Source organism: Neolamprologus brichardi, chromosome 16 (genome assembly GCF_056152115.1).
Source record: "Neolamprologus brichardi isolate AB-2024 chromosome 16, ASM5615211v1, whole genome shotgun sequence".
NCBI classification, from domain to species: Eukaryota; Metazoa; Chordata; class Actinopteri; order Cichliformes; family Cichlidae; genus Neolamprologus; species Neolamprologus brichardi.
In genome coordinates, this window is record NC_142119.1 from 26131121 (window position 1) to 26158406 (window position 27286).

Consider the following 27286-nt stretch of genomic DNA (forward strand, 5'->3'; position numbering starts at 1 on the left):
CTACACATTTTTTCTTTTTTTAAAAACAGAAAGAACAGTAAACCCTTTCAGCAAACATATCAAACACTGAAATGCTACTTTTCATGAACTTTCAACAGTAAATACACCATATACGAAAGTTTGTGCATCCTACTGAGTCAGAACTGAGTGGGCTCCTTTTAGTCTTGAATTTATAAAGCGTTTTCATTTACAGATCACTGCTTGATATTTTCAAGCATCCCACTTAAAACCCTAACCACAGATTTTTTTAAGGGTGCTAAATGTTAGGAGGCTATTATCAATACTTTAAGCAGTAGAGTTTGCAGCATCATTTGGCTCATTGTCCTACAGTAGAAGCCACCCTGGCTCCACTGCAGACCTAAAGCATTATATTTTATAATACTTGTCCATAGCACTGCCATAACAACTCTGGCCTTGTGCTGCTTAGCAGCCATTAATTAACTTCAATTTACAATCTTATTCAGGAGCCAATGGTTGTAAATGTTGTTACAACAATATTTAAATAGTCAGAATTCATTAGCTTTGGAAACATCATCATCTAAAAATCCTTAATGACCATTCACGAGCTGCCTTACATGTCCTAAGGTCAATTAAAAACAGATGAGTTCATTAACTTCTGACACCGTTTGCATAAAATTTTACACATGCCACAATTAACTCTATTAATCTGTATATTATTATTACTTTTTACATTCATGAATTAGTAACAATGTACTGTATTTATTTATGTCTTCACTTCAACAAAAACCCAGCAAGCATATTCTGCATCCAGCATCACCTTGGTGAGTATTTCTGCTAACTTTCAATTTGGGGAACCGGAATACATCATTCCATCCATTTTAATGCATATCTAATGCTTTGAAAGTTCAAGTGTATCACTGTAAAGATTGATTGTAGAGGAATGTTTTACATCAAGTCGTAATGGGTGACCAATATGTATCCGTCAGCCAATATTTGCCTATAAAACATTTCAATTTATCGTATATACTGTCAAATATATGCAGATATGACTAATACTTTCATCACTGTTTGTAGCATATGTAGCAGGGCACGTACAACAGCTGAGCAGGAGGTGGTGCAGAGTCAAGTGATTTCTTCAGGGCAACTTGCTAATTAGTAAGAGATGTGGTTAATATCTGATCTGACTGTCAGCCAGTGAAAGTGTAGGATGCACAATCAATTGCAGCATTTATATCCATTTTAGGTAACTGATATAGACTGTCCACTTAAAGAATGTAACAAAAATATGATTGTTCATTAAGGGGCAATGGGCCCTGACAGCTCAGCACCCACACTGCAGTGTTGCAGACGCAACTACGCAGTGGGAGAATGACAGCAGAGGTTATAGGATTTCTGCAGCAGCAGGGACAGAAAAGCAGGCCTGAGGTGTGAGAGAAGAGAACAAGCCTCAGAGCAGGCTGTGCAAACAGACCTGGAGGAACCACGCAGGGAATTTACTTACAAAACCTGCCACAAAGTCACCTTGCTAAATACTAAGGTTTTAGGAAACTGGCTGCAGCAGCATGCCACCATAGCAGAATTGTAATAGCTATGTTGCAAAGAAAGACATTTATAAATACAGTAAAGTGGCTTGCTGAGGTAAGAGAATATAAGCTATAGGTGAATCACGGGGAAAAACTGCTTTACCACCCACAGCTGCTCCAGAGCTTTTTATAATGCAAAAGCTCATTATATGGCAAAAGTCCACAGTTATACTAACAAACAATAATGGAACAGCAAGCTCACAATAGAACATCATTTCTGCTAAGACTTTTATTACAACATTACAAGCTTTTAAAGCAAAAACTTGCTGAGCTACTAAAATCATGTTTGACATTCTTCTATAGAGAATAAATTGACATAACTGTCTGTAGACAGATATGGAATTCAAGGTCATAGCAGGATTATCCTGCAGTAGAGGGATTGGCTCCATGAACATTTGGATTTCTGGTACAGATCTCGGTCATTCCTGCCATCTAATCTAATTCTATGCTGTACCAGTACATTTTTACCACTTATGGCTCTGTTCACTGAAACCAAGGTTATTGTGGACATTATACTGATGTCAGATTACTTGAGTTATTTCATTCATAATTCTCTTTTAATTCCGTGAGGTTAAATCTCTTTAACCTGGTACGTTCATCACATGTTAAATCACATCTTGGGCACACAAAACGTCTCCTAACATTACAAGAATTTTCTCAGCTACAGTTTTTTTAGCCAAACTTTTGGCTTTGTATGCGAGTGGACAGGCACACAGTTCTGGCTATGAACTGTGAGTACGGCAGCACCACTCGCCTGCTGTTCAAACCTACTGTGCGCAGAAGACAACCAATCAGCAGAAAGTTGGTCAAATCCTTTTCTAATCAGTGGATGATCTAGAGACTGCACCACTAATTATTCTGAGCTTCGAATTATGCAAAGCTAGTCTAGTACGGTTCAAACATTAGAGCTGGAAATTAGCATGATAGGTTCTCTTTAAATATGCATGCAATCTAGTAATCAACATGGAACAATAAATTGAATGCCTCAGTTAGTAAATTATTTGGTGGCAATTAAACTATATTCCCTGTGCTAATGATTTGACATTCTGAACATAGAGCCACCTTTTGCAGAACATTAAACATTTGCCTGAGCTTACCTCACATCAGCCTATCACAGCTAGTTTGAAAGTGAACCTTGTACAAGTGTCTAAAAGATAATGTATACTGAAAGATTCAGTTATGGTAAGAATGATTTTTAAATCATTAAGAAGCTTTTAAGAAATCCTGAACAACGCATGCATAGATGCATCCACACACCCAACTGCTTGGGGTCTGGGTCGACGGGCAGCAGTCTAAACAGATGCCCAGGCCTCCCTCTCCCTAGCTGCCACCTCCAGCTACTCCAGGGGGTACACCGAGTTGATCCCAAGTCACCCTAGAGATATCATCTCCCCACAGGAGGAAATTCCTGAAACACCTCTTTCTAGGTGGTGTCTGAGGGGCATCCAAGTAATCTCAACTGTCTCTACTTTACTCTGAGCCTCTCCTGATGGAATGAGCTCCCTATCACTAAGGAACTGTCTACAGACTCCAATGAAGGAGTCTCATTTTCAACGCTTGTATCAACAATCTCATTCTTTAGGTCACTACCCAAATCTTGTGTGAAAATAAGAATGTAGATTGACTGATGAACTGACAGCTTCATGTTAAGGCTCAGCTCCTTTTTCACTGCAACAGATCAATAGTTTCTGCATGGTTGCTGATGCCGCACCAATCCATCTGTCAATCTCCCGCTCCAGACCCCCCTTACTTTTGAGCAAGATCCCCAAGATACTTAAACTTCTCTTAATCTCAGGGCAGACACTCTTTTCTTGATGAGAACCACAGCCTCAGACTTCAAGGTGGCAATTCTCATTCCTGCATTTTCTCCCTCCGCTGCAAACTGCTCCATTCTGAGCTGGAGGTCATCACCTGATGAAGTGAAAAGAACCACATCATCCGCAAAAAGCAGACAGATGATGGGGCCACCAAACCAGAGTTGAGTATTAGTATATTAAATCGTGACAGGTTTCTCTTTCATTGCTTTTAAACAATGGAAGTATCAAGCATACTGATTGGCTATTCTTTCTTATTCTTATCTGACACTGACATCTAAATGTCAGATAATCACTGACCAGTAATCTGCTACATTAAAACATTTGTTGTCTATTAAAAGATCAAACTAAAAGATGAGAGAATGCGCGAAATGCAAAATACTGGCAAGAAAATAAAGTTACGACTTGGCTCGACAAAAACATCATTTAGGTTTGTCACATATGAGATGGATGCTATTAAAAGAGCTGTCATTTGTATTGGCAAGTGCTGCAGCTGGTACAAGAGAATGACAACAGAAGAATGACTGTCAATAACAATGACTGTTTGAGGGGGATGTATAATCGTGTCAGTGTTGATGAACAGATTCGACAGTGACTAACTTTAATTCATTAAATTGCATTTCCAGACAAGATCTTTCAGAAAATGTTTTGTTGTTGTGGTGAATCTTCGTCCCCGTGTTTCCCAAATTTCACTACCTTGGCTTACTAAGTCATCAACACTTTCCCATTATTAAATACAAAAACAGTAATGTGTGACTGGCACTAATAGTTGGAGGAAATTAAAAAGAAAAGAAAAAAAAGACTCAAGTGGTGCATCTTTTATTCCCAACAAAATCACATCCTTTGAACTGCCACCCCAATAGCATTTACAGCATGAAACACAATTACGCGAAAGAGCGCAATTTATACAAATTCACTATTTCAAGAGGAGCAGTTTGAAGCTTTAAATACTTTGTTATAAAAAACGCTGCGGCACAAAATACAATTCCTCCTTTTTAAAGTGCCAACTGAAACACTGTTTGACCTGACTGATAATTATGGAGCAAATGTTCATTGCACAGTGCAGTGGATGCAGAATAATGACACAATCGGCCTTTAGGTTGATTTGCTATGAGCCTCGCTTCACTCTATAATTGTGTTTGCCAAAGGGCAACTCTGCTGGGGAAATGAAGGCTTGACTGTACAACCAAAACTGGAAGAGGATAAAGCGTTTTCCCCAGTAGCTTTCTCCAGGTAGTAGACACGGAGCACATTTAACAGGCAGAGTAACTGTGGAAACGAGATCTTCACTAATTAGCTGAGCGCAATAATTATCTTAAATAATAAAGCCGTGTTAACTAGCTGACTAACAACTACAAAACCTAACCCAATTGAGTATTTTAATGATAAATGGACCTCAGTCTTTATGGTATTGTTTTTATTAAACCTGGTTATAAAAGCATGTGTCACCCACTTATTGTTTGGGGCTATGTCTGTCAAGGAAACATTTCTAAAGCCTGTACCGCCAATCTAATGCCGTCATCCCTCATCCCTCGTCATCGCTTTCTTTCTTCACCAAGTCTTTTCATCCAAGTTTTGCGCCGGAGCTGCTTTTGTTTCTGAGCAGCTACAAGCTGTTGAGCCTCAACAAAAGCTCTTATGTGATGCTGTTGATAATAATACCAAAACATACTGCCAATAAATAAGTAACTCAAAAACAATCTGTATCTTCTCAAGTGGAAAAGGGCCCAAAAATACTGCACCAGTGAAATCACAGACGTGTGAACATACAATTCCACAGAGAGATCAATAGTGTTGTGTCATTGCTCTAAGGTATAATAAGGAGAGTAAGCAATTTAATGACCGTCAGTCTAGAGGTTGCTGCAGTGAACAAAGACTGCAGTGGGTTGTGCGATTACCACAGTCATTTAGTGCAACTCAACTAAGCGACGTTTGGGCAAAGAGACGAAGACACAAACCTCTCTTTGGATTATGGAACTACATCCATGGACGCATGGCAATTCCAAGGATAGCCCGAGAGTATTTATTATACTCCCACCCTCTTATGTGAGAAGTGAAACTCCTGCTCCAAATGACCTGGTTCCCTGTGTGTGCTGTTGACAGTGGCAATGATTATAGTGGTAATGATGATGATAATGACAGTGATGTGATGAGTATTAACAGGCTAGTTGGGGAGGGGGAGAGTTCCCGTGGCTGGGTAGAAAACAGCATTGCTGCACCAGGCTAGACTGACCACTCCTTTGACATCGTGTCACATTGGGAGCAGATTATCTTCTCTTCCCCTTTTCCTTCTTTTCTGTTTTCGTCTACGTTGACAGCCTCCTGTCACAGAGCTTTAGTGAACCATTCACAGGTGACAGCCTCTCTGACTCTGCCTCTCTCCATCAAGCTCACACTCCCGCTTCTGCCCCCCCACTCGGCATCTCGGCGTTTTGTCTTTCCTCTGTATATCTGCGCACTCTCCTTCACCTGCATCTCTCCCCTCTGAATCTCTCTCACTTCTCTCTCATACTTGTCCTGCTCCCCCATGGGGTAATTGCTCGGAGCCCGGCTTCCATTTTTATGACTATAATCGAGGCCAGAATGCTTATGCCTCTAGATTTCTCCTTGCCTGTGTCACAGCAGCAGCACCAGGCAGAGGAAGGCAGATAAGACCCCGAGAAGTGGAGAAAATCACTAGTCGATAGTAATTAGAATCCTTATTTCGCCTATGGAAGTGGAACAGACACTATCGCCTACGGAGGGAACTCAACCTTTCTGTGGGCTTAGGGCATGGAAATGCATAATGGCAAAAAAAAAACCCAAAACCCAAAAAACCACTGCCTCTGAGCTTTTCTCTGACCCCAACTATTAACTCCTTAAGCTGGGTCACTTGGACAAAGATGACTTGGGCTTCATTAAAACAAGACAGAAGCTTTCATGGGTATCTCAAGTGAGTAATATTTCAGCAAGCTCATCAAGCCTTTAACAAGGTAAAGTTGTAGCACTGAAAGCAAGGTCAGTTCTTGAGCTTTGAAGAATGCCAGTGTGCGTGTGTGTCTATGCCTGATTTGGATGAAATCAGGGTCACAGACTGTAACTTCAGTTTACCACGAAAAAGCAGAAGGCAGACAGATTTTTCATGTGTAATTGACTCCAACAAAGTGGGACAATTCCACTGTGGTGATGGTGGTGGTGTTTTTTTGTTTTGTTTTTGTACGGTGGTGCGTTGGAACACAAATTTTTGCTAGTTGTGCCATGCATATGGGCATGTCCAGGCACAGCTAATAACAGCATTACTCTAACGACAAAGCTTTATAATGGAGGAGGAACGGGAGTGCAGCAAAACATTTCATTTCCAAAAATCAGCACACCACAATCTTGATATCACTCATTTGCTGTCTCCACAATGCTTGAGGCAGACTAATTCTGAAACCACTGATACTGGTCTAGCCATGATAGAGCAGCTGTGGTTGTGGTTAGGGCTGGGTATCGTCACTGATTTTTAGAATCGATTCAATTCCGATTCACAAGGTCCAGAATCGATTCGATCCACGATTCGATTTAATTCGATTCGATTCGATTCACTTCGATTTGAATATGGGAAATTTTGACAGTCAGAAATATTATAATTCTGATTAGTACGTTTACATATTTTTGTATCTATAAAAAGGAAGCTGACACACGCAAGACTTTATCAGAGGTGTGAGCGTCACAGCAGATGCCTTTGTGTCAAAGTAGCTGAAGATAAAACACAGAAACACATGAAGGTGATTTTTCCTGGCCTGGATTTTATAAAAATATTCTGCAGTACATCAAAAACGAAAGAAAACCATTAATCAACACATGAACATTACCTCTGAAGTTACAGCGGTTTTATTAGAGACACGGCTAAGCATTTTGCATTTTGCATAATTTTAAAAAGTTTAAATTTGTTCAGCATTGAACGGCAGAAATTAGGTTTTCTTTTCGGAAGTATATAAAACAGAAAAAAAAAAAGTCGGCCGATAGCGCTGTAAACAACGGTAGACTTGTGTAACAAGCAAGCGAATGAGAGAGAGAGAGAGAGAGAGAGAGAGAGAGAGAGAGAGAGAGAGAGAGAGAGAGAGAAAGTAAGAGTGAATACTTGACGATGTTTTTGTGAAGCTAGTTTGGATCCTCTTTTGCTGCTGGTTCGGTCAATATTGTTTGGAGAGACATCAAACTAACAGCTTTAGAATCAGCGCATAAAGGGCGTGAACACAAAGCGCAGACCCGCCGTCAGATCAGAATCAGCGGGCTGTCGGCTTTCAGCCCAAACTGTGAGAAATTCGACATCTAACTGATTCTGATCTGCGGGCTGCGCTGTGTGTTTAAGTCTTTGTGCAGAATCCGTGTTCCTGCTCTCATTTACTGTTTTAGCTGTTTGGTGGTTGTTGAAATTTTGTGAGATTTCACCTGAGATTCTGGCATTTCGGGCAAAATAAATTTATATTAAAAAATCGATTCAGGATTTTAATGAATCGATTTTACGTAATCCAAGCCAGAATCGATTTTAATCGATAAATCGATTATAAAAACCCACCCCTAGTTGTGGTTACCACATTTGAGTGTTACTACAGCAGGTAGCGCCACATATTTTATTTGGCAGATTTTTATGCTGGATGCAACCTCCAAAGAACTACAGTTTCCTCCTGGGATCAAACTAGGGATCTTTTCACTTGTTAGGTAAATGTGTAAACCACTGCATTATGGATCCACTGAGTAGCAGCAGCATTTTTTGGACAGAATCCCTCATTAAAATAGCTCAACAGTCGGCACTGCTTTAGCCCAACAGGTTGAGCAGGCGAACTATTAGGCAAAGGTTTGAATCCACCCCAGAGGCATTTGCGTCGTCTTCCCCCCTGCTCTTTGTCTACGTCTTCGAGCTTTCCTGTCATAATAAAGGATAAAAAAAAACAGTCCCCCTCCTGAAAAAATGCCTCAACAGCAACGCAGAGCAAGCGAGAGGAAAGAGGGGAAAGGCCAGGAAGTAAAGTGTTGAGCAGGAAAGGATTGGCTCCTGCCGTCTCTTTAGTGTGGAACCTCTTGTATACATTTAGTGCACTTCCAAATGTTATCTTTATTCCTTTACTATTGTGTAACATATTACTGCATAAACTATACTCACAATATACAACAGTAAATCATATTTGTAATAGAGTAACATCAGCAAACAGTCTTTTCTAAAATAAAGGCTAAAGAAGTAAATCAGCTCCAACCTGAAGCTCCTACTTCTTTAAAAACATTTTGAAGTACTGCCTGAACTGCTCATGAGCACGAAATTTAATGGAAATACTCAAGTACTGCAGATATAATAGAAGAATTATTATATTATTCCACAAAAAAAGTTTGAAGAAAAAAAATCAGACACCAAATCAAGTCTTTTTGTATGCCATTACATAATTCTGTGCTTTATAACTTATAACTAACTAAATACAAGTAATAAAACACAGTTTGGCATTTCAAGGTTTAAGTTAATAACAGGTCAACTATGCACAGACTTTACGTGTACAGCGTGCACGCTGTCAGGAAAGCGCAAACGTTATCGTCACCCATCATCCTTCCCCCTTTGTCTGTTTCTGCAACCTACTTAATACTAACATACCTAAAAATAGGTATACTGAGGGGCCACTGGAGAAGTGTTTGTATAAGAAGTACTTGGTGCTGATGAGATCAAAGCTGATGCAACGAAAGGACCCTCCTTTTCTGCAGCTATTTCTCTCAAGGGAGAAGCAGTAGAAAGCAGAGTTTAGGTCAAACTGATCAATGAGATGGCTCTTTAAAGACCTGACCTCTACCTCATTAATGCCTGCGCAGTGGATGTCATGGCCTTCCACTCAGACAGCCAAAGAGCTCCTATATAGCTGTTTCAAGTCTGAATTTGGCTTGTTTTTAAAGGCTGCTGAAGATTGTGTCTGATGCAGCCACCATTATTCACCAACAATCAATTTAACGTTATAAAAGGTTTTCATTTACATTTTACAGTATGTGTATTTACATGAGATGCACTTACTTACTAAATTACCCAACTACCTTACCAATGAGCTCCCAGAGAATAGATTGCAGCCATCATCTCTAAAATAATCATTTTAATAAGCACCAAATGTGACACTATTTAATTTCAATTTAAAGGACACTGTTGTAAGAAGCCCATCTCTTGGCTTTAGGATGTTTTCAGTATTTCACAGCTTGCGTAACTCTCCGTATAATCTGTAATGCCATTGTCTCACTTATATCAAAATAACAACAATCATAAATTCAATTTGCATTGTAGTCTACCAACATAATGGAATTATTTGAGTAGACACATACACATTCCTGTTAGGTTATCCACTCATACAACACTTTATCTGGCTACAATGGAAACTGTACAATTACTACACTACTACAACATCCTTTGACACACAACCTACTAGGGCTGTTCGATATCTGGTCATTAAGTCTGACGTCACTAGCCGTGTCTGGGCCTAAACTCCGCTGCAGGTCCATATATCAAACGATCACTATGGCATTACTGAGAGTTGAAAAACTGGTGTAACAATTGAGTTTAACATCTAGGCATCCATGAAAACGAAATTTATGACATTTAACGGAGTTAGAAGTTAGCAGGAAGTTAGCTCGCTAGCTTCTATCTAAATACAATATAGCATGTCCTGACTGCGGGGTTTTGGAAACAAATTAAAACGTACAGCTCTGTTATCACTTCCAACATAAATGAAGACAGAAAACTAAACAGCAGTGACGTTTGTAGGGTTACTGAAGTTTGGCTAGCTGGTATATAATGATGTGCTATATTATGGTTAGCAACAACGACAGTAACACCAGCGCGTGTCCGCTTGTTTATGTTCCACATAAACCTTTCACAATAAAGCTCAAGATCCTGTTGAGACTTTTCAAAATAAACTGACTCACGTGAAAGAGCAGATTATTTACGGATGAGAAGTAAAAAAGAGCTGCCAGGTGCTAAAAAATAGACCTTAGACTCAAACGTTAGAACAGGCTTTTCCCCGCAGCACCCTCTGTAATAAATACTCACAAAGAAAACGGCGGCTGTTACAACTTATGTCTAAAAATGTATAGTTTCATGCATCGGTTAAAACACTGGACTCCAGCTACATGACGCGCAGCTGGAAACACTTCACGCAAGTCGAGCTGCCCGAGATTCACAGAATTTACAGAAAATGTTACATTTTTGTGATTTATATCGTTATTGGACGATAGAATTCTTATATTGGGATATGAGATTTTGGTCATATCGCACAGCCCTACAACCTACTTTATGTAAAACTAATGCAAATTGTGTTTTGATGCTACAAAAATTACAACCGGAAAGAAAACAGAATATTAAATGTCAAACACATGCTCTTCACGAATACACACGAGTTTAAAATACAGTTGGAGAAGAACAAAAATCATAATTTTCTATTTGTTTTTTTTTTCTTTCACCAATAGAAATCGAAATGAAAAGGGACTGGGGCTTTCGTGGCCCTTTTATAGCAGTTTCTAGTCACTCTGACTAATCGAAACGCTTTAGACTGCGAGCCACATTCAACCATTCATATAGCACTTTATTCTATGCACTTTAAGCACTTAATCTACCTCACATCCATGGCTCTTTTAGAAGGAGTTAACCTAACAAGCATGTCTGATCTGTGGGAAGACGCCGGCGGTAGCTGGAAGAAACCCATGGAGGCACAGGGAGAACATCCAAACTCCACACAGAAAGTTACCCAGACAACCAGGAAGTTAGAGCCTTCACGGTGTCATGTGACAGGAATAACGTCTGCACTAAATGATTCATTAAACTCAAATGTAAAAAACAAACAACATTAGTAGAAACAAATATTATTTCCTCTTATGTTGCTTGTTCAGAGCAGGTACTTGTGCGTCTCGTGATGACAGTACAACTGTTTTTCAGTTGCACTGTGATAAATTGCATTCAATTATTTTAGGTCAAATGTTTTGACAATTCATACTGAATATCGTGAGCCACTTTCAGCTATATAATGAGTAAGGTGATGCTCACCTACAGAAGAATCTCTGAACAAACACGTAGCTGTGCATCCAACCCAAAATTCTTTGGAATTTACTGGGAAGATGAGCGAGTATTCTTCCGAAGGAGATGCAACTTGCCTGGATGTGCCTGAATAATGCGGAATAAATATATATAGATACATACAGGAAAGACCTGTAGTTTTAGTCTCTTAATTTGGTCAAATTTGTTATTATTACAAGAGTGAAGAGGCGTTGGCACATTCGAATATTAAACTGGGAGGCCTACATAGTTAACCGTGTTCAAATCTTGCCCCATGTAAATTACCCATCTATAATTAAAAAGAAACACTCAAAATCCTAAAAACTTACCGCAAAATAAAGATTTAAAACAATGAAAACTCAACAGAAACAAGCTTATCCATTCAGTAAGCAAACCTAAATTAACATGAGGTGAACGTAAAAATAAAAGAACTGAAATCAAATCAAATAATGAAAAACATCAAATTATAATTAGTCTGGTCTGAATGAGTGCCAATGCTGCCCCATTGCTTTAATTAGACCTAAGACAAACTAGATTAAAAAAATAAACAAATAAAAATAATAATCATCCCTTTGGTTAAATTAAATTCTAATTCAAAGATGGGTCTGAAGAATTTATGAAGTTAATACTGAATAACAATACAGTTCATTTGCCATGAGTTGACTCAAGCATGAGAAACAGCACGCGTGCTTCTCAGAGGCAAATAAGAACGAGCTGCAAGAAATACTTTGACATTTAAACACTGGATCTGTAATAAACCATTATGGATGTGTCATCCAGATGGTGCTTGCTATTAAACAAGCACAGAGCACAAACAGGACTCCAGTAGCTACAATGCAACATAACCAAATCCTAAAATTACAGGCTAAAGAAAGCAAAGGGGGAAAAAAGAGAGGGAGAGAGAGGCTGTTTGCAAGTAGTTACAAGGAAAGAGAGAGTGCGACATGTCCAAGTGAATAAACACCAACATGTTGGTGAGCCTTTCCTTCTTTGGGCATCTGGGCAAAGGCTGTGCAGCTGTAACTACAGCAATGACAAAACAAAATTTCCAAGGAGAACGAGAAGGAGGGAAGACGAGGAGTGAATGAGACTAGTCAAAGAGAGGAAACTCTGCCAAATAAAGAGGCAGAACAAAGACAAAAAATAAAAGATGCAGCCTTAACACAATAAACACTTACCAAACACTCCTGTCAAGCACTTTCATTCCTTAGCTTCAGCCCTAACCACAAACATGGCTACAAAACATGCATGTTTACATCCACAGCGCGATCCCTCGAAGGTTTCTCTCAACAATCACAGGAAAACCTCACATATAAGCAGAGGACGGAAAAAACCCCGAAAACCCTAACTAACCTCGTCTCTGACCTTCTACGCATTTTCCTTCTCACTCATCCCTTTATTAATTTCTCCAACTCTGTCCTGCATAAACTCCAAGGAGAACTATAATTTTAAAGTATCGACTCTTCGGCAGGAATCCCCGTCGAGCCATGCCTCCAGCCAGTCATTCTAAAAGCAACAGCTCAGGCAGGCTACTCGCCCTTCCTGCTCGCCTGCATGGATATCTGCTCCAACCGGATGAGCCACTGAGGATTACTCTAAGGAAGGAAGTGACAATGACAGGTGCTCCCTCCTTCCTTCCTTCCTTCTTTCCTTCCTTCCTCACACATGTAAACAATACCTACTTTCCTGCAGTAAGTCTTAATAGCACTCGTGCAGTCCTTTTTAAAAAAAAGTTTTTTTAATAATAAAACGAAGAAACGCCATTAATCATTCTCAAACTTTAGCTCAACATGAGCGTAGTTCAGGAAATGTACGCAAGATTTCACAGAAGGGAATTCAAATTATTAATAATGATCAAAATCTCTGTAGCACATTATGCCCTGTGCTGGATTCCCAAGAAGTATGAAGGACTGGAGTGAAGCCAGAAAGAAAAAGGAGTGTGTGTAAAACAACAAAAGGGGGCGTGGATGAATCACAGAGAGGGAAACAGAGTGAGTCAGAGGGCACGTCTCTACTCAAGCTCTCAATCCCTGCTAGAGATGATCTTTCTAGTTGTCCTCTGATACAAGCCAGGCCATAACTGCAGGCGATAAACCATGAATCGCTTTCTTTGTCAAGCTTCTTCCACTTCACTTTTTTTCACAATAGAATAAAGCAAATAAAAGTCTATGATGAGGATTTGGCTGTAAATGAAAATCTTTTCATCATCTCACACATTGAGATGTGACCACTTTCAACGTTAAGTTATACAATTACAGTGTTAACATGTTGTGTGACACAAATAAGTGGGGGGGAAAAGCCATGCATACAGTAAGCAGTAGCATTTCTGAAATGTCCCAATACAAAATAATGGTTCATAAACGCTGTAACTGTGCTGTAATATCAGAGATTTAACGTGAAGCAAAGGGGCTTTTAGCACAGTGTGAGTGGAAGAAACCCACTACCTGCTCTTTGACGGAGGCCAGGATGTTGTTGGCGGTGTTGTCAGCCTCCATGTTGCGGCCAGTTGAACTGTCGCGGATGGTCAGCAGAAGCCCCTCCTCCGTCACTGGGCTCTGCTCAGGAGCTGGCATTCCTCCTGCTGGGACACACGCACACACATATACACACACACACACACAATGCTCTGGTCACCACAGGCGCTCGGCTAAAAGTCTTGCACACATACCCGACTGGGTGCGTGCGCGTGCGAACACACGCAGGCAAAGCGATGCTGAGAAGTGGAGGCGCACCACACCAGCAATGCACAAACATACACCCACACATGCCATATGGCCCAAACAAGAAAAGGACTGTCAATGTTTTATGTCTGTGACAGTGCAAATGAATGCCATATGGTCTTGAGACAACACACGACTTAAATAATGATTTATGTATGAAATTTAGTCATATAAAAATCCAACACAAACAAAAGGAAAGCCAGCGATTCTGGTAAAGGCAAAAAAATGGAATTGAAATTTCAATCTTAGCAATACAAAAGTTGCCCTAACGTGTGTCCGCAGGTGACTTTTCTCTGTATTATTGGATGTATTGGAGATGTTGAGAGATGCGAGAGGGCAGGCCTTTGGAAAAAGGTGATAAGGTGTTCCTGAACTGAAATGAGAAAGTGGAAGAAATAGTTATGATCTCATTATTTCTCTTGACAGAGACAGCGTCAAGGGAGCTTTGCTCGAGGTGGATCCAGATTCACCAGACAAGACAGTTAAAGGCTGTGATGGCTGTGTCACACCAAAAGCAAGAGGGTCTAATAAACACAGAAGATGCATGACTGAGATACTGCACTGCTGGTGTAATCTACAAGCTTTAGATGTGCATGTAGTTTTGCAGGAGGTCCCGAAACATGTGGACGAAATGTGATCCAGAGGTATTCTGGGAGAGCTTCACCAATGTTTCTGAGATGTGAAGAATCACATGCCAGCTCTGGTATTACAGATTAATGCTTCACTAACACCAAGTATGTTAAGTATGTAATATATGTAATGTCCTGCATACCACGTTACATACATCCTCTGATCAGTCACCAAGGTACTTTGCTTGTTCACTTGCAGTTTACAACACAGTTCTCCACTACCTCCCACCACATCCCTCAACTGCAGCCTTTGAACCAGGACATTCCATGTTATTCCCAGAAAAGCCAGCAATGGGAAACTAGAAAATCTGAGCTCCTCCTCCCTGACTGCTGCACACATACACTCACACACAGAGGAAAACACTGACAGGACTGACCGAGGGCATATTTTGAAAACTCACAGAAGTTGCCAACCTATTCAGGATGGAAAGAAAACTCTTCTGCTTCTCTTTTAATTAACAAGCTGCAATTAACTATGCAGGACAGATATAACGGTAAATGACGTGTTTATCACAGTAAATTCTATAAAAACAGGATTTAACATTCAATCTTCCATTAAAAAACCTAAATAAATAAAAAGATGACTTGCCAACAAAAACACTAAAGAGTGAAAATATGACCAAAATCTGTGTATATAATTTCAGTATTTCTCAGCAGGCTAAACTTGTCCAGACTAGAGCAGACTTTAGGAAAGAGAACCAAAGAAAACAACATCCAGGAAGTACGGCAAACCTTGCTGAAGGCACCATTAGAAAGAAGGAAAATTTGTGATGGGTGTAGAAGCCTACCACTGAAATCCCCCATTATATTTGGTCTACAATGATTTCACTGTGCTTATCGTTGACTTTTCAGCAGCTGTGAAATATAAGTGAAGACAGCGAAGCTGCCAACCTACCACAGTCCTTATAAGCACATGGTTGACTGGTTCTTCAACATTTCTTTGTATCGCCCTCCAAACGAGGGAGGGAGAAAAAACCTCGCTGTAAGCCTGGTGGGTTGAAACTTGGGTATTTCAGGCCCTTAAACAGTTCAAAGAACAAGTACAAAGCTGAAAAGTAGGTAAGAAGCCAAGAAGGCAGACCCAATCTACGCAGATTTCAAGGCTGTCATTAGTTTAATGCGCAAGGACCACACTGCGTAGTTCCTCCAGAATAAAGATGACCTCATTGTGGTCAAGATAAAGAAGCAAGCCAGTGTCTAATTATTACTGTTATAATTGTTTCCTTTGACTAAGCAGAATACAAACAGCCTGCATGACAGCAAGACTAAAGAAAAATGAAAATGAATTTCATTAACTGTCAGACTTATCTACCTATTCAACATGGAATAATAAGCCTCTCTTTTACTAGACATCCTTTTCTAGTCAAAGCTAAATCTCCCTGTAAGCATTATAATCCTCAGTGTCTCCTAGTCTGCCAAGAAAAGTCTTAGTCTGACCCCACCCTGACACACTGGATCACGTGATCTGATCTACTGACCTCAGACTTGGCCACTCCTCTCAGCTTCTTACACAACACCTCTTCTGGTGACCGTTTCCCAAACTAAATGTGGTTCATACTGAAAGGACATAAAGGGAAAATGAGTGTGCCACAGGGTTTGAAAACGTATTTCTTCTAATGTGTCAAAACCTAAATGAAGGGGTTTTTAAAGGGGATAGCAATAAAGAAAGCTGAGGCAAATACAGCCTTTTTTTCCTCCATTCTCCCCCATCACTTTCATCTACAGTCATGAATTAATCAGTCCTTGGATCACTCGAAAACCACCCGAGTCTAGTAACACCTTCCCCAACAAGCGCTGCGGGAGAAAAACTATTATCTGTCACTAGCAATAGACGTGCAGAAGAAAAAGGGTGACTCTGAGAAGTCAGAGTGAAGAAGGAAACCTTTGTTACAGTTTTGCATGTTTACCCGTCTCATATTTCTGCTAGGAAGCATTTTGGGTTATAACTGCCTACTTAAGGTTATGACAGACATTTTTCTGAAGATGTTTTTTCTTCTACTCACAATATTTGGATGAACTGAGGTGAAAGCCAAGGCTCATTTGTAGATGAATACAGTTTTACGGCATTCATGTATCTGCGAGTCTCTCAATAAACAACAAGCAAACTTTGCTCTAATCAAACATAACCACCAAGCAGAAATGTTTTGTGGTTTTGTTTTTGTATTGCTAAGCGAATTAAAGAAATAAATCAATCTTCAGGCCCAGTAGTCAGACCCTTTTATTGTGACACTATAAACTGTGGTGAGTTGAATTGTTTTCTTGCTAGTAATACTTGTTGACGAGACTTCATTTGGACATCAATGTCTGATTTTCGCCATAACATAGCAAGAACTAGCCAGCCAATCAGAGCACGTTGGGCGTTTTGGGAAGTAGTCCTTAAAAAGCCAGGAACAAAGACCCACCCGAGGGCGAAAAGAGATGCTGAAGAAATGTTTCCTTTGAGAAAAATAATGCTTTATTTGAACATAAAAGTCTGTGTCTGTCTGTAGATTGGCACTTTAGGTAAAAAGTAAGCAAGATGATATGTTGCTATATTAAGCATCTTGAGTTGCACACAGACTATGCAGTGAATAAGGCGGTCCGTGTCAGGGCTCGCAAAATTTCAAAATCCCTGGTAGCCCTTCGGGCAGGGACTCTTCAGTTTTTGGTAGCCCAAGATAAATTTAAGTAGCCCGAATAAAAAAGAGAGCAATTTTTTGATTGATGTTTTGTTTCCTTTACAATATTATACATTAAAGTGTAATATTGTAAAGGAAACAAATCATTAATCAAAAAATTGTTGAAAAACAAATTACAACATTGTATAAAAATTACAATCATCAACTCAGATACTTGGTTCTAATTGAACAGAAATTTCTATGAACTTGTAAGAACTGTGTAGAACATGAATCAGTCTGTGTCAGATCCTGAATTTGAAATTTCCACTGAAGTCACAGGTAAGAGGAAAGTGGAACCAAGATCTAGGCCATTTGCTTTTTGAAGTTTGCAAAGACTGCTAAATTTTGCCAGTGGTAGTTCACTCTTTGCAACATAGATTGATTTTCAGGTTTATTTTTAGTATGTTATTTGCAATTGGTGTTTGTTCCGGGAAAGATATTGCAGACTGAGCAATAATGCATTTCTTGCATTTCTTATGGGTTCTAATGGGGGCCTTTCTTAAAATTACTGGTCCCAGTAACAAAGGCGCGTTTCGACTCAGAAATCGAGGGAAAACCAACAACACAGCCGGCAGAACATTATGTTATTTACACGGGTGCACATAAGTGGTCCGCATGTGCGCATTCGCTGTCAAAATGAAAGACGCGCACCAGATAAGAAGTTGCAACGCGCGTTTGCGTCCATATAAAAGGCTGTTTTTGTCCGTTAGAGTGGGATTTTCACGGCACATTCCGCACCACATCTCTGTGCGTTCATCCTTTGTTTGAAGCCAGCTCACCTCCTGCAACCACTTTTCCGAGAATACGCGTTTCTTTTGTGGTTCGGACTCCTGACATTTCTTTGGAGGTGGAGGAAAACCAAAGTAATTGCTTAAAGGAGCTTCTTCGACATCTTTAAGAGTTCTAAACAAATGTCTGTCCTCCTCCAAAAAATCTTATGTATGCAAACACGCGTTGCGTTTTTTTATTTTGACAGCGAATGCGCACCTGCGGACCACTTATGTGCAGCCCTGGTTATATAGCTCGTCATATTGCAGCCACAGAAATTCTTTTGTCCATGAAACCATAAAGCTGCACTTTCTTTTTGCCTTATAGTCTGATTTGTCATAGCTTTTCCGTTTTGTGGTAAGCTTTTCTTTGGCTGTCACTTCTTCACCCTGACCTGTCTTATTTGGCTCAGCAGAACTAAAATATATATCCTGCTGCTTCTCAGCGATTCTCTGCGCGATCAACCTCTCACATGTTTAAGCTTGCTGCAGGAGATTTCACTTGTCATGTTTGCATAGTAAGCTAACGATTGATAAGACAATGTCAGAGGAACAAATGCACAAATTATCCTCACTCACCAATCAGTGCTGTCGCTCTCTATACACAGTTCGCGCGATTGCAAAGTGAAAGCAAAAAACAAGCGCAAATTCAAACGCGATTTCAATATGTCACATATTGACAGTGGCTCACCGATGCCAATGACATAATTACCCAGCTACATTTCCTAAAGAATGCAAAAGCATTGACATATATTTTTCCTTCCTATGATAGCCCGACGGGCAGGGCAGAGATAGATTTTGGTAGCCCGACTGGAACAATCGCTAGCCCCGGGACGTCGGGCTAGCGATTTTGCGAGCCCTGCGTGTGGATCAGGGACTGTCGACTCTGGCTTTTCCACATTCAGAGACTGCATTACGGGATAGGGATAAACTGGAAAAAAGGCTCCGAGCCACGTTTGTATTTGATGACAAGATATTATCTCTGCCTGCAAGATATGAAGCAGTGGAAGTTGAGCGAACAGTGTGCAGATTCTACTTTATTGTGACTGTCCCTGCTGGGTAGCTAGTTGGCCAGCTGTCAAGCTGTAAAGTCTGATGTCTCGTCAACAAAAACACTGCAAATAAATTAGCAGGATTTTCAGTTTAATGTCCTACTTGTACTAAAACTGTCTGCTGCTATACAATCTGATGAAAAACAAGTTAAGTTTAAAAAAATTAAATGAAATAAGCAGATGTATATCACAGCTCCGGTAATAACCTGTCACGATCCCTGGTTCAAACTTGGCAGGAAGAACACTGCGTATAGGAAGCATATTGAATCGGGGTGAAATCTGTCCCAGAACAAATATGCGTTTCCATCCAGCGGTGAAGGAGGGAGCAGCTGAAAAAAAAAGCCAGCACTGCTGTCAAAGTCACAGTGGTGAGGAGTTTATCTTGATGTCATTATACATGCACTCACTGGCCACTTTGTTAAGTACACCTTGCTAGAACTAGGTGGAACCAGTGTTTGCCTTTAGAACGGCTTTAATTCTTTATGGCAGCTGCCAGCAAGCATTGCTCAGAGAATTTGTTTCATATTGACATGATAGCATTATACAGTTGCTGCAGATTTGGCAGCTGAACATCTATGCTGTGAATTTCCCATTCAACCACATCCAAAAGGTGCTCTATTGGTGGCTGTAGAGGCCATTTGAGTACAGTGAACTCATTTTCAACTTCATTAAACCAAATTGAGGTGATACTCGGTGATATTTAGTTGGTAATAAGTGGGCCAAGCTATGTCAAAAAAATAAAAAAATATCTCCCACACCATTAGACCAAAACAGTAGTACCCTCAAACCAGTCAATCTACCACTACCAACAACGATGAGGTAAACTTTAAGTCATTTTCTTCCCCATTTTGATGCTTGGTTTGACATCTATAACTAGCTCCTGCCATGTAATTGGCTACTTAGATTTCTACATTAACTAGCAACTGAACAGATGCACCCAAAAAAGTGGCAAATGAGTACGCACTGCTGTATTCAAATTAAATAGTTTTCCCTGCAAAAGTATAATAAAAGCAACTGTTTTCCTTTAACCTGTTTTTTTCTGAAATCCTCTTGTTTCTTTTTTAAAGTTCCTTTTCAGCCCCTTTTACTTGCAAAGTTGATAAATTGCCATCACCTGAACACACGCGGTGTTCCTGTAATTGGTCCTGTACGTCAAACCCATTAGAACCATTATCTGTTGACTTTCAGGGAAGCAAATTTCTCTCCAGGGGGCTGAGTGACACCACATCACCGACATTCAGCACAGAAATGGAGACGAGCTGAGAAATGATAGTACATTAGCCTGAATTTCAATTGCAGGGAATCTCAAAGAAGCAGCAGTTGATTGCCTTGACTTGCTGAGCTAAAAGCAGCTGGGAAAAATCAATGGCACAGAGGCGAGAGCTACTTAAAGACCAGTTTTCAGGCTGAATTTTTCACTAAATGTATACTTAATATTTGTTGGAAATTACAGTTTGATAGTTAATGCACAACTTGTATTATGACACATAAAGACAAAAAGTCACATGAAGAACTGTGTCTTTTGAGCAGCGCCCTATAAAAGACCTTTTACAGAACGTAGTAGTGAGTCTGAGTGGTTGTGACGCAGTGACTTGGACTGTCTCACAAGTTTTATCTTGCATTTCACTTTTCTCCGTCATGGCGAATTATTGTGTTTGTGGAGGTTGCACAAACTCCAGCCTGTCAGGACATTAAGTCTGTGGTTTTTCCTAACAGAAAACAAATGGAGCTAGATTTATGCTTGGATGCCATTCATGCTGCTGGTTAGACTCCCCCCACCCCCAGATCTGTAATGGAAACATGGGTGCAATAAGTCTGACGCAGATCAGCCTCACTGAATTTGTGAATCTTTTTTGAAGTAATCAGGCCTGTGGCAAATCATCCCCCAATATTCCTGTTATCAGACAGAAAGCTGGTTTTCTAAAATACAATGAAGAGTCAGATGTGTAATTTTCAAGCCAACACGGTGTATGTCTGATTGCTGGTTGTCTCAGTGCAGCATAATCACACATGCATTATACAGTTTACCAAGGTTAAACAAACAAAAACCATGTTATGAGCATATCCAAGTTGATTGATTATGTTGAGAGGACAATCTGACGAGTGAAATCATCTGATGTATTTCAAGTAATTTTTAAGTAAGAAAAAAATAAAAACAACCGTTTGCTGTCAGGGCCATGTGACGCATGAATGCTTCCAGCTTATCTAGACTGACTTTTATTGTGAGGAGAAATTCAGTCCCATCACTAATCATTAATAATCTCAGCAGGTACAACAACATCCCCAAAGACCCACAATACTAAATTGCTTCTTTTTTAACAGTGTATTGACTTTCCTGATACAAAATAGATACATTATGTCCAGCAGATGCTACAAAGACCCTTTTGAGGAAAGTTAAAAAAAAAAAAAAAAAAAATCTCATTCACAACAGCAGCATTTGATTTTTAGGTATGGCCCTGAAACTGAAGCCATTTCTAGACCTCTTAACTGAGCAAACTATTAGACTCAACAGATGGTTAGGAAACACTGGCGGACACCCTCACAAAGTATTTGCTACGAGCAGATGTGAGAATTTAGAAATACAAATGTGTAAATGGTCTGAATCAAACTGTATGAACCTTGACTGACCCCAACGCCAGACAGAATATGCATCTAAGCATCAATACATGGATTTGCTAGTAATGTGCTCACAAGAAAATAGCATTTTGAAGAAAATAATGAAAACTGCTTGTGAGCCCCACATAGTGGACGTGCCAGGATCAAAACAAGAAAAAAGTTATTATTAGAAAAACCAGATGTTTGACTTTCTGCTTCTGAAAACAGCTGAAAAATACTTTGCTCATATTGACACACCCAACAGGAATGTCTCCTTTCCAAAGCAGAATCAGTCACTCTTGCGCACACACAATCACTCTGTCAATAATTACCTTGAATAAGCTCAAAAGAAAGATGTAGCTTCCTTTGAGTAAGGCACATACCTGTCCTTCTGTTGATACAGGATTAAAAAAGGTTTGACGTATAAGGCTGTGGTGAATGGAGACGAAAGCCTGAGAGCATCTCCTTCACTTTTCGACAAAGAGAGGAAATCACTCAGAAGCTGCACCCATGCCCACTTCACACGTTGGACCTCACCCCGAGAAATGTTGCAATAACCTGAGGTCTAGGTAGATGAGCATGTGTGGCCACAGGGCAGGGCTTGTGAATGAATAAAGGTAGGAAACACAGTCATTGCAGCACAGTGGGGGGCGGGAAAGAAACGTGGGTAAGTCCTGAGCTGCACTTTACCATCCAAGACACGTTTACTTAAAAAGCGCATTGAAGAGATGACTGCATCACCAAATAATCTGTGTTTGCTCTGTGCAGCGATAAAAACGCAAGAGTAACTTTCTGCAAACAAAAATCCTACAGATCATTCACCCTCAAAATCATTTCCTCTCAATACCTTAACTAACAGGGAGCTGAGAGGCGCAACTGAAGTCTCATCAGCTGTTTCCAACATGTCACCACCAGTAATATGTTGTGACATGCGGGGACATAAATTATTCTGATTGCATGCTAATCCCTTAAATAGAATCGGGGTCTGCGCGAGACAGACATACTTCATTCTGTCACATGTTGTTAGACAAATACATTTAACACCCTAAAGCCTTTCTGCGTACAATTACAACGCAAACACAACAACTACAGCAGAAACACTTTCCAAGAGGGAATTATAACACAATGTTGTGTAGATCACCTGAACAGTCAATATATAAAAAAAATAAAAAACTAATTCCTTTTGTAAAATATGCTATACCGGACAAATGTATCTTGGGATTTAAACATGGCATCGGATGTTCATTATTTAACCTAATTTCTCAGCTGAGTTAAAATGTGTTTAATCAATGTGACTTTTATCAACCCTATGCACTCGATTTGCCATGTCAAGCATTTTTCCCACGGCTGACTGGAATAACTATCAATTCAAATTATCCTGTTTAGATTTTATGTCATGAAATACCAGGACCATCCGAAAGGGCGTGAACTGAAAAGGAAAATCAGCATTACTGCTATTGGCAGTGTTCTGGCTCCCACAATGCAATGTGTCAAGCTGTAACTACGCTCACTCAGCACTTTATGGTTGTTTTCCGCTGTAAGAGTTTGTAGGCCATTTCAGAACAGCTTGATGCCTGCATACCTTTTTAAGATAATATGAACCATCCCACTGTTAGACCTCGTTTAGGGTCACTTTCAGGGGAGGGGGGAAAACTTACTAAGGGGTCATCTTTCCAAGATGCCCTGAAAGAACTGCTCAGTAGAACTTGTGACCAATTGGTTAAACATTGAATGGACAAGAAGAAAACAAAAAAAACCTTGTAACTGGAATAAATTGTAAATTCAACCCTCCCATTCTCCTCTGCGTATCCTTACCAGGCTTGCGGGGAGCTGGAGTCTATCCCAGCTATCATGAGGCAAGAGAATCTTTGCTTTTTCCACTGCTGTCGGAAAAAAGGATATTTGTGACTTCAGTTCAGGGTGTTGCTCTTTTATGAGTTTCCTGTACCTTGCACTTGCTGCTCTGAGCTCCCACTGTGGAAAGGTGCTCATTATGCTGATATTAACTTTCCCAGGCATGTCTGAGAGCAAGAGTGCATGTCAGCGATCTCAGTTAAGTAAAAAGGAAGCTACTTCAACTTTTTCTAAGTAATTTAAAGTAAATTTACAAGAAAGCTTTCTGAGAACACCACTGAGAACAACCAAACAAAAAAGGAGATACTAGCAACTGGTGATACGATCTAAAAGTAAACAAATGTCTCAACCAAGCATTCTTAGCTCCGCTTGCTAGCTGCACTCCATGTGGCAGGAAGAACAAATTGAAAAAAAGCAGCTGGCTAAAAATCCAGACCCAAGACGCATCTGAGGTAGAATATATATTTCAGTTTTACTGTGTAACACTATTGTGTACCTCCTGAAAGTTACAAGGTCAATTTACTTTAGTTACTGTGAAACTAAGTGTTAAGCAGTCATGTTATACTTTTACTTAAAATTTCCAGAGGAAAAAGTACCCCAAGCACAAGAGTACTTAGGCCACTTTTGTGCCTACACTTGACTTATGATGTCTCATTACACATAATGGCGTGTCGCTATTATTGCAGTATAATACTGCTGCTGCTACTGCTGGCACTTTGATTCACACTTCGAATAAGGAAGTGTTTCATCAATGACAGTAGCTCATTTGAAAAGAGGGATGGAAAATGCCTTTCATTTAATGACACTTATAAATACTGCCATCTGCAAGCATTGATAACACCACTTTCAGTATTTTTTTTCCTATATTTTTAGAACTATAATAATTAGAGATTTTGTTGAAATAACATGGTAAAATTTTGAGACCATCATCATCCACTCATAATAAGTCCAAGTTTCATGAATCCTAATGGTGGAATTATCTGCTTCCACCCCAAATTCTCTATTGATGGAAAACCATTAGAAAAAACGCACTGTTACCATGAAGTTATTTAGTTACTTAACTTTCCTTTGCTTCCATTTTGAAAAGTATAGAGAGTTTTAGGTTAAACATAAAAGCTACTTTTTGCTGCTCCCTTGTCACAAGAGGGTTGCCACAGTGAGTAGCTCTACTTTTACACCACATGACCTTCCTGACGCCACCCCAAAGGGAATTTGTGTCTCAGGCTGGGATCAAAGCAGCAACCTTTCACTTGCTACTACACTATGGACCCACAGTTTAAACATAACGTATTTCCAAAAACATTATCAAGAACTCTGATGTGCCAAAAAAAGCAAACCAAAAAAAAAAAAAAACACAAGCCGTAATAACTGCAAGTCTTGTGATTGCACACAAAAGTATTGACAGACATCACCAATTACCAATATCTGCTAGAGTTTAAGAATTATAGTGAGTGAATGAACAATGGACATCCAACATGATTCTTCAGGCAATTTAGAAATGTCGTCCTTTAAAAGATAACTGTACTGACCTTAATTAAGAATGATTAAAGGAGCTAGGAAATGTATCTGTGACAGTGACCAGAGCCATTTTCTAGTTATCATAATAGCTCTTCTGCTTTGGGATGTAAAAGATAATCCTTTTATATTGACACAAACTACTTCCCTTTTCATTTTAATAGACAATCTCTAGGCTCCAAAGATATTCTGGTCTTCTGGCTTTAAACACCGCTTAAAATAATTGTTCAGTTAACACAGTAAGTTCCAATAATTATAAAATACTCACACCGAAAGACTGAATTTAGTGTGACTGACTTCTGAACTCTGGTAAACCAGGAAAAAAAACAACAACAAAAACTCCAACTGTTGTTTGCTGGGAAGTATGAACTTAAAGGGGGATGTGCATAGATAAATTAAAGATGTGCAGTGTATTTTCTGATAGCTGATTTGCATCAGCACTGCCTAATCAATGCCTTGCGCTTCAGAGTTGACAGGCAGGGGTCATGAAACAATGTGCTGTTGTCCATTCAAATTTGAGTCTTGCCACTATTAATTGCACAAATATACATACAAAACATAAAGAAATGAAGCAACTGCTTTCAAAATGAAACAAGCAAATGTTCTGTTAATGTTATTGAAACAGTTAAAAGAATGTTTAAGCACAAAGACCCACTATTACATGGTACTTCCTTTTTTCCTATTGTGATCAATTTAAAATGTACACTATATTTTAACTCCAATCATGTCATTTCCAAGTACCATGGTCTGATCTAAATATATCACGTCATAGCATACCATAAACATTAGTTGTGTTTGTGTACATCATAACAAGATAGTCAGTGAAAGGTATCTGAAAGTTATATAAACTCCAAGAGTAGCCCAGCACGTACCTTTAGTCTGCACTTTTTTCAAACAGAGATCAAGAGACAGAATAGAGATAGCATACAATAAGTATTACAAGTACATATTTTGCCATATTTCTATGCAAGCTACAAACAGCCAAGTAGCAAAAAATCGTTTTTTAAGCAGTTATGGGGTTCTACAATAACCTGCATGCCAATCTGGTATTTACCACAAGCTGTGAATTACAGCTTGAAAAGTGTCTGTTGACAGATTGATTTGTTCTGCACATGAGTACTTTTTTTTTTTAACTAAAATGTTTACGTTCTGAGGTGGCAGGTTACTGTACAGAAATCAGATCAGGCAGAGAAAAAAAAAAGTCAGCACCAACTTAGGTTAAATATTTCAGTGGCTACTGCCAATAACTGCTGGAGGGAAGGTGGGTGAAAATAGTGCCCAACAACCTGTTTTATTGTGTCACGAAGAAGCTATTCAACATTACTGACAGGATTTTTGATCTCCATTCACATTTAATTGAAAAGAATAATACCTTTCAAATTAAATGCACTCTGACAGCAAAACAAGGTTCGAATAAATAAATAACTGAAATAATTGAAGCTAGCAAATCATCAACCTAGTCCATCACAGATCTGTATCGGTTTACATGTTGCATAGAAACTGACAAGATAATGCAGGAAAAGATACTTTGGATGTTTTGTAAAATTTGTCATCACATGATTTCCCTGGCAGAGCGGCTCCAGCTTGATTGTCTACAATGCTTTCTGCATTGCCTGCAGCACATGCAGCACACGCCACATCACAGCTGAGCAGATGGTGCTGCAGAGTCAAGTGGTGTCTTCACAGTGATTTGCTAACATGTTTGTGAAACACATTCCTGGAAGGCTACTCATCAATAACCCCATCATTTTTCATGTATATACTACAGTGAGAAACCCCAACAAACAAAATGTAGGCAAGAGAGTATATATTTGTGAGACAATACTGAGAGTGGGTCTGAAGCTTTGTAATATCTAAAGTGATCACAGGGTATCGATGAAAAGTAAATCAGGGCTCGCAAAATCGCTAGCCCGACGTCCCGGGGCTAGCGATTTTTCCAGTCGGGCTACCAAAATCTAACTCAGCCCTGCCCGTCGGGCTATCATAGGAAAATATATGTCTATGCTTTTACATTCTTTCGCCAATGTAGCTGAGTAATTATGTCATTGGCATCGATGAGTCACTGTCAATATGTGACATATTGAAATCACGTTTGAATTTGCGC

General features: G+C 39.6%; 1 protein-coding gene across 5 annotated transcripts in view; it reads right to left on the bottom strand.

Annotated features, from left to right (window-relative positions):
* pkp4 (plakophilin 4) overlaps positions 1–27286 on the bottom strand; it is a 95994-nt gene that overhangs the window by 56509 nt on the left and 12199 nt on the right. For 4 of the 5 annotated variants that reach the window (XM_087830190.1, XM_087830188.1, XM_087830189.1 and 1 more), the window contains exon 2: positions 13838–13974. In XM_087830190.1, coding sequence (XP_087686316.1) covers positions 13838–13966 — 129 coding nt within the window. In that variant the 5' untranslated portion in view covers positions 13967–13974. The remainder of the gene's footprint in view (positions 1–13837; positions 13975–27286) is intronic. The other variant, XM_087830187.1, reaches the window with a different exon arrangement.